This window comes from Leopardus geoffroyi, chromosome B1 (genome assembly GCF_018350155.1).
Source record: "Leopardus geoffroyi isolate Oge1 chromosome B1, O.geoffroyi_Oge1_pat1.0, whole genome shotgun sequence".
NCBI classification, from domain to species: Eukaryota; Metazoa; Chordata; class Mammalia; order Carnivora; family Felidae; genus Leopardus; species Leopardus geoffroyi.
In genome coordinates, this window is record NC_059327.1 from 54999475 (window position 1) to 55013832 (window position 14358).

The 14358-nt window shown below is 39.4% G+C and overlaps 1 protein-coding gene across 2 annotated transcripts in view; it reads right to left on the bottom strand.

Moving 5' to 3' along the window:
* Nucleotides 1-14358, bottom strand: part of GALNT7 (polypeptide N-acetylgalactosaminyltransferase 7) — a 149593-nt gene that overhangs the window by 19806 nt on the left and 115429 nt on the right. Inside the window, exons 3-6 of one of the 2 annotated variants that reach the window (XM_045462955.1) lie at nt 9633-9799; nt 4765-4895; nt 4434-4513; nt 1635-1817 (exon numbers count right to left, since the gene is read on the bottom strand). In XM_045462955.1, the coding sequence (XP_045318911.1) occupies nt 1635-1817; nt 4434-4513; nt 4765-4895; nt 9633-9799 (561 nt within the window). Of the gene's footprint in view, nt 1-1634; nt 1818-1958; nt 2142-4433; nt 4514-4764; nt 4896-9632; nt 9800-14358 lie in introns of both variants that reach the window. The other variant, XM_045462965.1, reaches the window with a different exon arrangement.

The following is a 14358-nucleotide window of genomic DNA, read 5'->3' on the forward strand; positions in this document are numbered from 1 at the left end:
GCCTCAGCCTGCAGGGGGGCCTTTGCCAGGGAGGCTATTCTGGCTCCTCCCGGCTGGATGAGGTTCTCCTTCCCGGAAGGTCCTCGTACCCTGGGATTTTTCTTCACGTGACTTACTGCAGGTGCTGTTCCTGAGTTATTTGTGTAGTTATCTGTTTAATTTCCGTCTCACTCATTACATTTTAGGTGCCACGAGAGAACGTACTTTTTAAAAGTTTATCCCCGGAAAACAATGTCTGGCACATAGTAAGCACTCATTAAATATTTGTTGAGTGGATAAATAATAAATCAAGTAATACTTTCAATATGAATGGAAATCACATCAAGTGAAAGTCATTCTCTTATGCCTTCTCTTCTTAAGACATGCTGCCTAACCTGGTAATAAGCAGCACCAACATGTTCTTGGTTACTTCGATGTCACATTTATTTAACTGTCGTTTACAATTATTATAACTATGCTTTTTTGATCTTTAAACATATCCCCACTTATCTCCGTATATCTTTTCAAATGCATCTTAACATGAAAACCACTTTAAAAAAAAATGTCTTTATTAGCTAAACCCAGGGAATGAGCAGAAATGTAAATATAATCACTACCCTTTATTTTTTACACCCAGAAGTATTTGTTAAATCAAGTGGGTAAGCAGTAAATTCCTGAGTTGTTTCAAAAAAGAACTTGAAAGAGAAATTTGGAAAGTGTCAAAGGTTAAAATTCTATAATTTCCTTATGTTTGCCATCTCAGTATCTTGTATCAAGGCATGCCCAGATCCCAGCAGCATTTGCATGACATTAGAAACACCTTCCCAAAAGAGTTCTAGCATCATCAGTAGTATAACAAGGAGAGAGAGACCAAAAGCAGAACCATAAGATCAGAAACACAAAATTAGACACACTTAGAAGCCTCTGCTAACATCTGACCAAACATTTCATTTGGAGTCACTTTGAAGGACAGTAAAATGTTTCGGTTTAGAGACCAAACGAATACAGCAGCAGAACTGTTCTATTTTATCCCGTAAGAAGGGACAAAAGCTGATTCTAGAATAAAGTTTCCTTTTAATCAAGTGCTCTTCTGAGAAGGAAGTGACAAAGGATTTCGTGTAATATTTTCCAAAGTCATGTATTTTTTTTTTTTTATTCATCAGATTTAACCGGTACAAAATTAGTATTTACGAGTTAGCATACAAAACACAAAGGAGAAAAAAAAAAAAAAAAAAAAAACCCAAAGAAATCTCTTGCTATTTCTACAGCAAGGGATCAAAGTGGACATAAAACCAGGATTGTAAGTAATTTATGCATTTTAAATTTATAGAATGAAATTATGGTCAAAAGAATAAAACTCAATGTCTAGTCTACTAGGAAAGGAGGGCTAAGGTTTTTTTCACTCGTATTCGCAACTAATGCCATATAACCTCCCCCTGCCATCCCCCCAAAAGTGGAGCTTGCATTTAGAGAAAAAAACCATTACAAAGTAGTAAAGGTGAATTCAAACTTCAGAACTAATGTTAGGGGAAAAACTGTTACAGAATCTGAGACAGCACCTACAGTGTTAGTAACACATTTTTTAGCTTGGCAAAAGGTTAATAGGTTAGCAGCAACTGGAGAAAAGAAAAACATGTAAGTGATTTAGTGATTACCGATATGGTTCAGTTTTTGTCTTTCTCATTCTCTTCTCTCGAGGGGTCAGAGGCACCCGTTTCCAGAGCATACTCCAATCCCATGCTCCTCGGGCATACCCATCTTCGTCACCACCCCCTTGGGGTACAATTTCATATGTGTTGCCATTTATGACATCTATAATCGGCACAGTGCAAATGGTTCTGTATTGTGTTGATGATGGCAGCAAAGATGGAATGGAAGGTATGTATGGACCCACATATTTATACACGTACATGGGGAAGGAAAAGAAAACAGTACTTAGATAGACATTCCACGTAAGAAAATAAAGTAGTAGTCTTTACCGATAAGGTTCAGTTTTATGTTTTCTTTTGGCCTTTTCCTTGTGGCTTAGAGGAATACGTTTCCATAGTAAACTCCAGTCCCAGGCCCCTCTGGCAAAACCATCTTCATCCCCACCTTGCTGTGGTTCAATGGAATAATCATTCCCATCTATGTAATCTATTAGAGGCACAGTACATGTAGTTCTGAAACATTTACAGAAAATGAAAAAGCATTTAAGAACCCAAAACGGACTAGTTTAGCATGCCTAGCTGTGTTACCTCTTTTTACTGTTGATTTTTTTTTTCCCCATTAGGGAACTTTAATATCTAATGGGAAACAGAAGTAAATCAACGTCTTTAAAAGTCAAGGAGCCCTTTTCTGTAAAGGAAGGACACAGCAGATTTTTCCCTCAGCTTACAGACAAATGTTGAAGTTAATCATGTTTCCTCACATTTACTTTGGTCCTACGGGCAATTTTCTCCTGGTGGTTTTGCATGATTTACAAGATTTTCCTGACTGTTATTTTCCTCCTTATCCCTCCATTAAAAAAAAAAAATGAATACAGGGGCGCCTGGGTGGCTCCGTCGGTTAAGCGTCCGACTTCGGATCAGGTCATGATCTCACAGTTCGTGAGTTCGAGTGCCCGCATCGGGCTCTGTGCTGACAGCTCAGAGCCTGGAGCCTGCTTCACATTCTGTGTCTCCCTCTCTCTCTGCCCCTCCCCTGCTCATGCCCTGTCTGTCTCAAAAATAAACAGTAAAAAAAAAATTTTTTTTAAATAAAAAAATGAATATAAACGTGACTATGAGCATGAATATGAGCGCGTGTGTGAATGTGTGTGAGCGCAAATGTGTGTGAATGAGTGTGTGCATAGAGAAATAAAACCCACTATGTTCTTAGTGGTTCTCCCAACTTTCTGTTGCTTTCTATTCCTTTGGAAACAGTTACTATGAAAACCTGTTCCTGTTCCTTTACATGATCTTCTTTTCCCTCTCCTTTTATTGCAATAAACAAAAAACACTGCCAAAAAGAAAAAACAAAAAACAAAATAACTACCGTATTATATTCCTGCATTTTTTAAAAAAGAAGAGGGAAAAAAACTCTTAAAAACCCTTAAAACTTGCTGACAAACTTAAGTAGTGGCCTGAGAACTTGGAGCAAAAAAATATCTTATATTTGGGCTTCATAAAATGCTAGTTCTATACGACTAATTAGATGGGGAGGATCAAGTCTGCAAAGACAATTTGGCTTGTTTCAATAGTCATCCTATCAGAAAGGATTTTAACATGCAGTTCCCCAAACAGAGATTACAGCTTTACATAACCATGTTAAGGTGCTTTTTAGATGTTTAGAAACCAAGGAGAAGAGAAAAACCTATACAATTCTGACATGGGGGAAGTGGACTTGAGACAGATGCGGTATTCTCTGTGGACCGTGGATTCCCATGGGATGGTGAGGGTGGGGGGGTCACCGGGGCGTATGTGGGAATGCCACAGGACCCTGTGGAAAACCACCTCCTTATGGTGCCTGAGGACTGCTCGTTTTCACCTGAAGAGGTGAAGGTGTGTTATCTTTCTTTATTTCTCACGATTCTCAGATTTCTAAATAAATAGTGTAAAGCGTCCCGGAGAGATCTCGGCTTGAGAGTTTATTGGCTGTTTGAATTGGGGCAAATTAATTAACTCCTCTAGGCCTCAATATCTTCTTCAATACAACAGAGCTAGTAATATCTATCTTGCAGAGGTGCTGTGAAGATTGAATCAGCGTGTGAAAAATGTTCATGACAGGCTTTCAGACCAAATCCACGGATAATTAAACCCCCCAAAGTTCTTCCTTTGATTCACACCATTCGCCCCAAGGACAGATTTTATTTCCCTCGATTCTGAAACAGTCAGAATTCTGGACTAAAAGCAGCGAAGGCTTTTGGAACTAGGAGATTAATGCTGCCTTCTATTGTTCAGACGCTTCTGTAAATGTGGTGATCGCCACATTTCTACCACATGGCTATCTATGTCTAAACTTTAAAGTTTCTACAGGAACCCAAAGCTTCGACACGAGTAACAGCTGCTCCTTTGTATCTAAAATCGTAATTCAAAAAGGCATAAAAAACCAAGAGGTATCATCTCAAAGCATGCGCCTTCAAGTCTTTAGCACTGTTATCACAGTGTAGAGGGAACAATTAACGTCACTCTCAGGCAAAGCTTTTGGAGCTACAGGGTTGTCTGTTCACTAACCCAACCACAAGATGATTCTTAAGTGAGACACCCTACACTTATGCCGAATGCTGGACTGCCTGCATCCGAATCAGCCCAAAGGATCCATCTGGCTCCAGCCCAGAAAACCACCGGCCGAATGACAATGCTTAAAACGCAGCGCTTGAGGCGCTGAATGGAACTAGAATCAGGAGAAGGAGAATATTATTTGTCCTTCTCGGGCAAGGTTTACTTTTCACCCAGGAAAGAAAAAAAAAAAAAAAAAAAGCCAAGTAACGTTACCTGTCCTTAGATATGGGAGCTACGAGCGGTGCATACCAATTAACTGCCACCTCACAGTGGGCATCAAGGTATATCAAAACCTTAAAAAACAGAGGCAGGGAGAAAGAACACTCTTCACATATGGCACATCGCATATCACACACAATTTAAAATTAGATGCTAGTAATACATTAGCATTAGAGTCCATTCTGACATAGAAGGTATCGGTTTAATAAAGCCAGCATTTCGTTTCAATTAAAAAAAAAAATCTGAAGGGTACTTAAAAACGGATACGGTCTTTTAGTTACCAAATCCAAGATGTTAACATTGTGAAATAGCGAATGTTTCCTACCTGCCCAAGTTTAGCCTTCTGGGCACCAATACTTCGCGCTTGAATTAAACCTTCTCTTCTTTCGTTTCGAAATACCTTCACTAAGCCATTCCACAGCTTAATATAGTCATCTAGTTTTTCTTTTAAGTGTTCTATGGATAAAAGAATTCAATCAACATAAATTATATTTATGTACATAAACCAGTTAAACTCTAAATTTTCTCAAAAAACAGGAATAGGCAACAGGTACTTTGGGCAGTCCAGCTGGTCAAACAGATTGAATGTTTACAGGGAAGCAAGGTAAAATGTATTATTTGAGTTCATTTTTGGCTTAATATGCCTACAGAGAGCTGGTTAGCCTGACAGTCATCAAACACTTCTCCAAATGTTAAATATATGATGACTATGTCAACTGACATGAAAACTTAAAAAAAAAAAAAATCTGCATATTAATGTCATATCTAAAATCCTTAAGGCAAACATTTTGGTTACTTTAGCAGAAGTAATGGTTCCAGAATTCTGAAGATACACGGGCTATAAACAACATTCTATAACTTTATTGGAATCTACATAGGGTATAGGTTAAAATTGGTCTCTGGGCCATCTTTCTCGAGCTATACTCAGTGGTGAAGGTTGAGGTCTTGGTGTGATAAATATAGTCATCAAGTTGCCAAATAATAACCAAAGGATCCAATTTTCTCTGTATTGTGGGTATCAACAAGCATATGTATGGCTTCATGTACATGTATATGTATACATATAACTACCATGTATACATACGTAAATATTTAAATATAAGATTTATGTATAACAAATAAATATACACATATATTTGCAATCTGGTAGAGGAAACTTTGTCAAAACAAAGACACATTTGCCAAAGTTTCCACCTTGGTTTCCCAGTTGCAAGAGAATAACTTTTTTTTATTTTTTAAAACTGACATCCAAATTAGTTAGCATATAGTGCAACAATGATTTCAGGAGTAGATTCCTTAATGCCCCTTACCCATTTAGCCCATCCCCCCTCCCACAACCCCTCCAGCAACCCTCAGTCTGTTCTCCATAAGTCTCTTCTGTTTTGTCCTCCTCCCTGTTTTTATATTATTTTTGTTTCCCTTCCCTTATGTTCATCTGTTTTGTCTCTTAAAGTCCTCATATGAGTGAAGTCATAGGATTTTTGTCTTTCTCTGACTCACTAATTTCACTTAGCATAATACCCTCCAGTTCCATCCACGTAGTTGCAAATGGCAAGATTTCATTCTTTTTGATGGCCGAGTAATACTCCATTGTATGTATATGCCACATCTTCTTTATCCATTCATCCATCGATGGACATTTGGGCTCTTTCCATACTTTGGCTATTGTTGATAGTGCTGCTATAAACATGGGGGTGCATGTGTCCCTTCGAAACAGCACCCCTGTATCCTGTGGATAAATGCCTAGTAGTGCAATTGCTGGGTCGTAGGGTAGTTCTATTTTTAGAGTGGCTGCACCAGCTTGAATTCCCAGCAAGAGAATAACTTGTCTGTGTCACTATGAGCCCTTGAAATTGGTCCATCACAGCCACAACTAGCTCTTGGATCTCTAAAGATGTTTCTTGAGGACACAAAAATTATTTTAAGTTGTTTAAAACTTTGGACCATGAATACATAAATAACAAAGAAGATATATTTAGAGATGAACTAGTCAGACTGTACACTTAATACCTGACTCATTTTTAGGGATCAATACACTTATACATGGGTGTTCAGGATTGAGAAGAAAAAAATCAACCTTTTTCTATTTTGGCATCCAGTTTTCATGAGTAGTATAAATAAAATTCTCACGCTGAATTATATTTTTTCCCCAGAATAATCTAGGTAATTTTTCCCTTCAATTTAAGTGACTTTTTTTTTTTTTTTTTTTAAATCTTACCTTCTTATTTTTTTTCAGCTTGGTACAATCCTAAATTACTTTTTAAAAGCACCCTCTGAATTGCATTTCCACGTTTTTTTAATTAAAAAAAATTTTTAAATTTACATCCAAGTTAGGTAGCATATAGTGCAACAATGATTTCAGGAGTTGATTCCTTAGTGCCCCTTACCCATTTAGCACATCCGCCCTCCCACAACCCCTCCAGTAACCCTCTGTTCTCCATATTTAAGAGTCCCTTATGTTTTGTCCCCCTCTCGGTTTTTATATTATTTTTGCTTCCTTTCCCTTGTGTTTATCCGTTCTGTGTCTTAAAGTCTTCATATGAGTGAAGTCATATGATAGTTGTTTCTCTGCATTTCAGTGCTCTTTTGACTATGCAATCTAAATAAATTTAAAATAAATTGTTATGGCCAGAAATGAGTTGATGGCCTGTGCTTCAAATTTAGATTCTTAGTTAAGATGGTCCAAAAGGTAAGCTGGTCAGTCAAATGACTTCTGGCTTCTTTGGGATCTCACACCGTGGTAGATTCTAATCATGTTCAAAACATTCGCCTCTCCTCGAATAATTATTCTCCCCAGCCTGCTGAAAGTAGGCTTAGACCATGTGGTTTGCCATGGCCAACCTGCTGTGGACAAAATGATGTGAGGCACTTGTGAGCGGAAGTGTTAAAATTCCACTAGTGTTTCACCATTCTCTCTTCCTTTGCACAAGGAGGGCAATGCATGAGTTCAGGCTGCCTTGCAGTGAAGGTGTGGGGCATTGCTGGGGCTGAGCCACAGAAAATGCGTAGTATGAGCCAGAGAACTGTATAACTCTGTGTTGTCATGAGCCACTGAGAGTGTGGAGACCCATTTTACCTTGGCCCCACTTGGCCTCAGCTGGCTGACGTACAAGCATAGAGGAGTGTGCTCTATTTAAAGGCCCCAATTCTTGTTTAGAGAGGACACTGTGTTTTCCAGAAACCCCAGTGTTATAAGTAGCCAGCTCCTTGTGAGGTTTTATATTAGTAAAGTGTTTTGTCTTTAAAGGAAAAATGGTAACTCAAACTTTTACTTTCTGAATATATTGGGGAAAGAACAAACCAAATGTTCGCTCATTAAGGATAGGGCTGACAAATTTTACGGTTGTTATGAAATGGGGAAAATTAAAGGCCTTCTGTACTTCTGTTCAAGGGGAGGGCCAACAATGCCTCTCTGCACTCTGCAAGATAAGCAGGTCCTGCACTTGACTGCTATTAAACTGTGTTATAAGAGGCTAAATGTTAGAGCACTAATCACACAAAATAATTAAAGTCAAATGGACAAAAAAACTGAAGTCCAAATTCTGTTCTCCTCTCCTGAAGCCAAGCGGTTATTTTAGGATGGGAACACATTTTGGTGTATCTGCACTTTTTATTAAAGGATATGCTAAGCCTCTGCTTGTATTAATAACATAAGGCTTCTTAAAATCCACATAATCACATACATGAGATTTCCCAAAGTCATTTTTTGTAGATGTAGGTTTTCGTAAATCTAAAATACTGTTGGTACCAACAATATCACTTCAAAACGTATTTTCAAATATTTATCTTGAGACGGGAATCGTATTCTCAATGAAAGCCCTCCTGTCATAGAAAATTGCAGTCAAGATGTCTAAGGTAGAGGGCATTTGATAGGACTAAACATTTTAAAAGATTACACTTTTTAGTGTAATTAAAAGTGATTAGGTTGAAAAAAGTGCTTAGTTGTACAAAGATGAGGGGAAAAGGAAATAGGCCTTATTTCTATTTCTTCTCCGTGCGGACATCTGTGTAGATCAATATTCTGATCATGTCCTTGCAAAAACAGCAGAGGTTTATCTAGACTGCGAGAGTTACCAATTAAGTTTTGGAGAAAGCTTGTGTAAAGCCATTCTGAATGGTATTTTCAGGCTACCCATGTTCTGTCTTCACCTCTAATATATTCACTTGTACACAAAAATTCTCTGCGAGACTTATTTGCCAAAAAAAAAAAAAAAAAGCAAATACCTTGTTGTTATTGAGCAGCCTGAGTGCTTTGGTCAATTTTCAAAGAATCTAATTCAGTTTTATGACAAGCAAAGACTAGTAAATAAATATCCAGATCTGGGTTTCAGCAGTACCATTCCTTTTTTTATTTAGCATGCTGATTTGGGGTCTGAACTATAACATTTTCTGTCTTCTAATACTTGTGCCATGAAGAAGATATATTCCGCTTACAATAAATGTTAATTTAAAAAACCCACTGATCTGGGAAACCACTGCTCAATCTCTCTCTTGCCAAGTTGAACCAAGGTTAACCAACACCTCCCTAAACGCTCTAATAGCTGGCTCCTTAAAAAGACGAAAAAATACGACACAATTTCCTTTTATTCAACATACTAAATCAAATACAGAACAAAATAAGCTTTAGTAGATACTTCTATTATATATAACAATGGTCCGCGGTGTCTGGTCAAATTCAATATTTGTATCATTGTTCAAATGCAAAAATTAGGCTATTAAATAGGTATACGGATTTCAGGTTGACGGCTATGGATGGAGCATCCGGTAGCAATACAACATAACACAATTGCACTTTTCAGTCTTTCAATAAATGATCTTCATGGCCCCATTTTTGCAAAATCCAAGGCCCAGAGAATTGGTGTAGTGTAAGATGGTAGTTAAATACACAGATTTATGAGCCTGTAGATTTGGATCTGTTAACTAGTACCTCTGTGACGTCTGACAAGTTACTGAACACCTCTGAGGCTCCCGTGTAAAATGAAGATAATGACAGTATCCATCTCAAGGATTATTGCCAGGATGAAACAAAATAATTTATGTATGATGCCTGGCACAGTGCCAGCTTGGTACCAGATGCTATCAGTAGATGCTAATTATTAATTTTTAAAGACTAATTATTTAAAAATCACACTTTGCAAGTCTTCATAATTAGCTTATTTCATAGACAGAAAGTCAATTTTCCACAGCCATTACCTTTATTACTGAAATCATCAATTAGCACAATTTCTGCTAAATATTTCCTTGGAGTCCTTTTGATGACGCTGTGGACCGTTCTCATGAGGGTTGACCATCCTTCGTTGTGAAAGACAATAACAACGCTGGAAGTGAGCAGGTTTTCATCATAATGCCAATACTTGCACCTGTGAAAGGAACATTTAGTCATGTTTATTTAATTTTTTTTTTTCAACGTTTATTTATTTTTGGGACAGAGAGAGACAGAGCATGAACGGGGGAGGGGCAGAGAGAGAGGGAGACACAGAATCGGAAACAGGCTCCAGGCTCTGAGCCATCAGCCCAGAGCCCGACGCGGGGCTCGAACTCACGGACCGCGAGATCGTGACCTGGCTGAAGTCGGACGCTTAACCGACTGCGCCACCCAGGCGCCCCAGTCATGTTTATTTAGAGGCAATTGGTAACGCGCGGTTTCAAACTTACTACGATTAGGTTTTCTGGTTGGATTGAATATTACTGACTTAAACGAGGGAAGCGAATGAAATGCAACCTTTTATATTTTAACAGAAACGCAAAATGGAAGAGAGAAGATGCTACGAGATGAAGTCACTCACAGAGCAGCTCCCTAACCAACTGGCACTTGCTGTGTGGTAAAGAGAATTAATTTCTGAATGTATGCGTCCCCGCCGGGGGCACTCCAGATTTTCACAGCAATCAGAGCTGGGCTTTTTTTCCCCCATGCCTTAGATCTCAGTTTACTTGCCTTTTTAAAACTTGAGTTTCTAGTGAACAGATTTATTTCACTTGCTGTGTATGAACTACCACACAGCTGGATTTGAAAGCTGTCCTGTTCTAATGTGGCCAAAACCTTCAGGAAAAAAAATGAAATAGGCTGACCTATGGCATATAGCAGACATTAAAAAATTAACTGTTGAATGAATTTTAAAAATCCTAGTAATCTGGGGTGCCCGGGTGGCTCAAACATCCGACTCTTAATTTCGACTCAGGTCGTGATCTCATGGTTCATGAGTTCTCTCTCTCCCTCTCTCACTGCCCCTCTCCCGCTCGTGCTTGCTCTCTTTCTCAATATAAATAAACTTGAAAAAAAAAAATAAAATTCCTAGTAACGTTTAGTTATTAGATTAGCTAAAGAAGATATTTAGCTATTTTACACAAAACTATTTGACACAACTACAGTAGGAATCAAGTTGCCAGGAGCCTTTTTCTAATTGAAAGGAAACTCAGAACAGGGCCTGATAAAGACTCAAGGAGCCGGGGAAGGTTTAGTGAGTTTCACAAAAAATACACACACACACACACACGCAGCATATATACGTATATATGTGTGTACATAGACACACACATTTATATTTCTATTTGTTTTTTTAACGCCAAAGCTTTTCATGAAGTAAATAAGCTTGTTCCCAAGATTAAATTTAAAGCCATAAAAGCAGTAATTAACCTTATCAGCTTGATAACCTATACCGGGAATTAGAATAGGAACCATTATTTAAAATAGGTCCTGGTCTGATTCAGATGGAAACAACCTTTTCTCCAAGTGTGTATTTTCCTTTCAAAATTGTTCTAAATTACCTATGTTCTTAAAGGTTGATTTTTATAGAAATGCAGATTGAGTCCGGTAGTCCACTTAAATCTTATTTCCTATATCTGCATTTTCTCATTAAAGGAGTATTAATTACCCATTATGCTCATGCTCTCATCTAGACACCAGAGCTACAGCACTGAGAGGACAGCACGGTCTCTGCCCTTACGAAGCCATGGTCCTACAGGGGAATCAAGACACAGAGCAAATATTTGTACTTTCCAAGAGTGTCGATGCAAAAACCAGGGTGCCTATGACAGGTGGACCTCAGCCTCGAGACATGTGGTCAGGAAGGACCCCTGGAGCTAGTGATTTGATTAAAGATGATTAAAAAAAAAAAAAAAAAGTACTAAGCCCCAAGAGATGGGGAGGGAGTGGGGAGGAAAAGATAAGAGCACAAGAATGAATCGTGTGCATACGATTGCAGGTATTATGGGAACTTGGAAGATCTATATCTTTGGAACATGTAATTAAAATACGAAAAATAAACGTAAGTTAAAGAGGAAAAGTTACAAAGAAGGGCATTTGTAGTAGAGGAAATAACAGCATCTACTTATTATGTGCCAGGCACTATTCTGTGTTTTACTTTTAGTAACTTATTTAACCTGCGAAAACCACTATGAGGTCAGTACTATTAACATCCCCATTAAAAATTTTTTTTTAATGTTTATTTATTTTTGACAGAGAGAGAAAGACAGAGCATGAGTGGGGGAGGGGCAGAGAGAGAGGGAGACACAGAATCCGAAGCAGGCTCCAGGCTCTGAGCTGTCAGCACAGAGCCCCACGTGGGGCTCAAACTTACAGACCATGAGATCATGACTTGAGCCGAAGTCGGACGCTCAACCAACTGAGCCACCCAGGCGCCCCTTAATATCCCCATTTTATAGATAAGGGGACTGAGGCTCAGAAAGAAATGATTTGCCTAAGATCACACGGCTAGTAAGTAGTGAAGGCAGGAAATAAACCTAGGCTATCGTGAATTCACAAGAAATCTTATTAAACATAAAACAAACGTAAAAGAAAAAATACTAGCTATTCCTATGTATGAATGGCTAAGAACTGATCTAAGCACTGTTGATGATATTGAATATCATTTCAATACAAGGCACCCATGGAGCATATTGTTATGTGATGGGAGCCCTCTCGTCTCCTCCCCTTTGCAGCCAGGAGATGGCCCCAGGAATGGGGAAGGACAGGTGGGGTATGGCACCCCATAGCAACAAGTTAAACCAAGACGGCTTTCTAGTGTAACCCAAAGTTGAGAGGGTCCAAATATTCATTCAGAAGAGCAACTTAAAAAATACAGCAGTGGAGGAATGCAGATCTTGAAAGAAGCTGTGATGAGTGCTTCTGGAGAGAAAGCAACCCAGGCAGATAGGTCTAATTTTAGACGGCAGGAATAACAGTCTCCCAAAACAAACTGTAACCCAGATGGAGGCTCAGGCAACCTTGTTCCTTCTCTGAGGACAACCACTGGGCTTAACACAGCAGAACCGGATGGCACAGACACCAATCAATTTATAACAGACACGAGAATTGGTGACAATATTCAAGACATGGGAGGACATTTGGGACTTGCTGATTTCTAAGGCAGAAGATGACAACTTGGGGGAAATAAGCAGACAGGGACTCTGAATGGCAGACAGAAAGGAGTTGAAAACACACAGAGACTAGAGGAGGGAAGGCAGAGGTAGAGTGAAGACGGGAGAGAGGGTCCCATGAGGGGCACCGTCACTGTCCTGGGGAACTGCATAAGTGGAGACAGTTTAAAGATCTGGGCATGCTACCTTGCCTTCTTCCACAGGACAAGGGGACAGGAGAACTGGAATAGAGAGTGTTGTCTCGCCTCTCCATCTCCTCTTGCCTATGTACAGTTTGGAAATAACTCCAAAGATGTAAATGAGATTGTGTGCCAGTAACATCTCTTGGTGTATACTTTTCCTATTTGTCTCAAAAATTACAAAAGCATTATATAACTTGTGCAACACAGAAGTTTATTAAGGTGGAAGTTCCCTCCCTTAACCTCTCCTCAACTATGTCAAATCTCACATCCTAGGAGAAATCACTGTTAATAGTTGGCTGTGTATTTTTAAATTTTTCTTATGCAGGCATATAAATGAGTATATATGTGTGAGTATATACACATGCACACAACATATTCAGATGAATATGTATAAATTCTTCTTCCATGTGAATATGTACAGATTTATCATATTATCTAAATCTTTTTAACTACTGCATAATATTCCATAGTATGGCTGGTCCATTATTTATTTATTTTTTCTTTTTTTCTTTAAAAAAATTTTTTTTTAACGTTTTATTTATTTTTGGGACAGAGAGAGACAGAGCATGAACGGGGGAGGGTCAGAGAGAGAGGGAGACACAGAATCTGAAACAGGCTCCAGGCTCTGAGCAGTCAGCACAGAGCCCGACGCGGGGCTCAAACTCACGGACCGTGAGATCGTGATCTGAGCCGAAGTTGGACGCTTAACCGACTGAGCCACCCAGGGGCCCCTGGCTGGTCCATTATTTAACCATCTCCTTACTTTTCCACAGAAAAGGGAAGGAGAAGCTTTTCTAGTGAGGATGGGTAGAAAATCTGGAGGGAACAAGATGGGAATAAAAGCAGATAGAGAAAGGGACTTGTGCCTGGCCTCCAGTTCTGACCTTTAGGAGGAGACCACCCCACAGGGTGTGGCTACAGCACAGAACAGAAATAATTCTGATGTGTATTCAGGCAGAGAGAGTTAAAGACAATTCCCTTTTCCACCTATTCTCTGCAGGCTCCCTTGGCTCTAGGTTGGAGCCAGAGAGCCTAGGATGTCCACATGCTTTCCATGGGAACATGGAAGGTAGCTTAGAGTTAAGATCCACGGGCCTGCTGGGAGTCACCATGGTAAGGGGTAAGATGACATTTAGCAAAGTGATGGGGTAGAAGGCTTAGCCAGGGACTGGGCCGTGGGGTTCAGAGGATCCACAGTATCAGTGGCAGCCAATGTGGAGTGAGTCCCTGGAGTGGGGCAGATGTCGGAAGGGACCATGTGTCCCAAGGGCAGCAGGAGAATTGACCAGAAGTTACTACGGCAGGGGTTCCTTCAGCAGCAAGTGCAAAGACGTCATACACCTGGGAAGACAGGAGAAGGC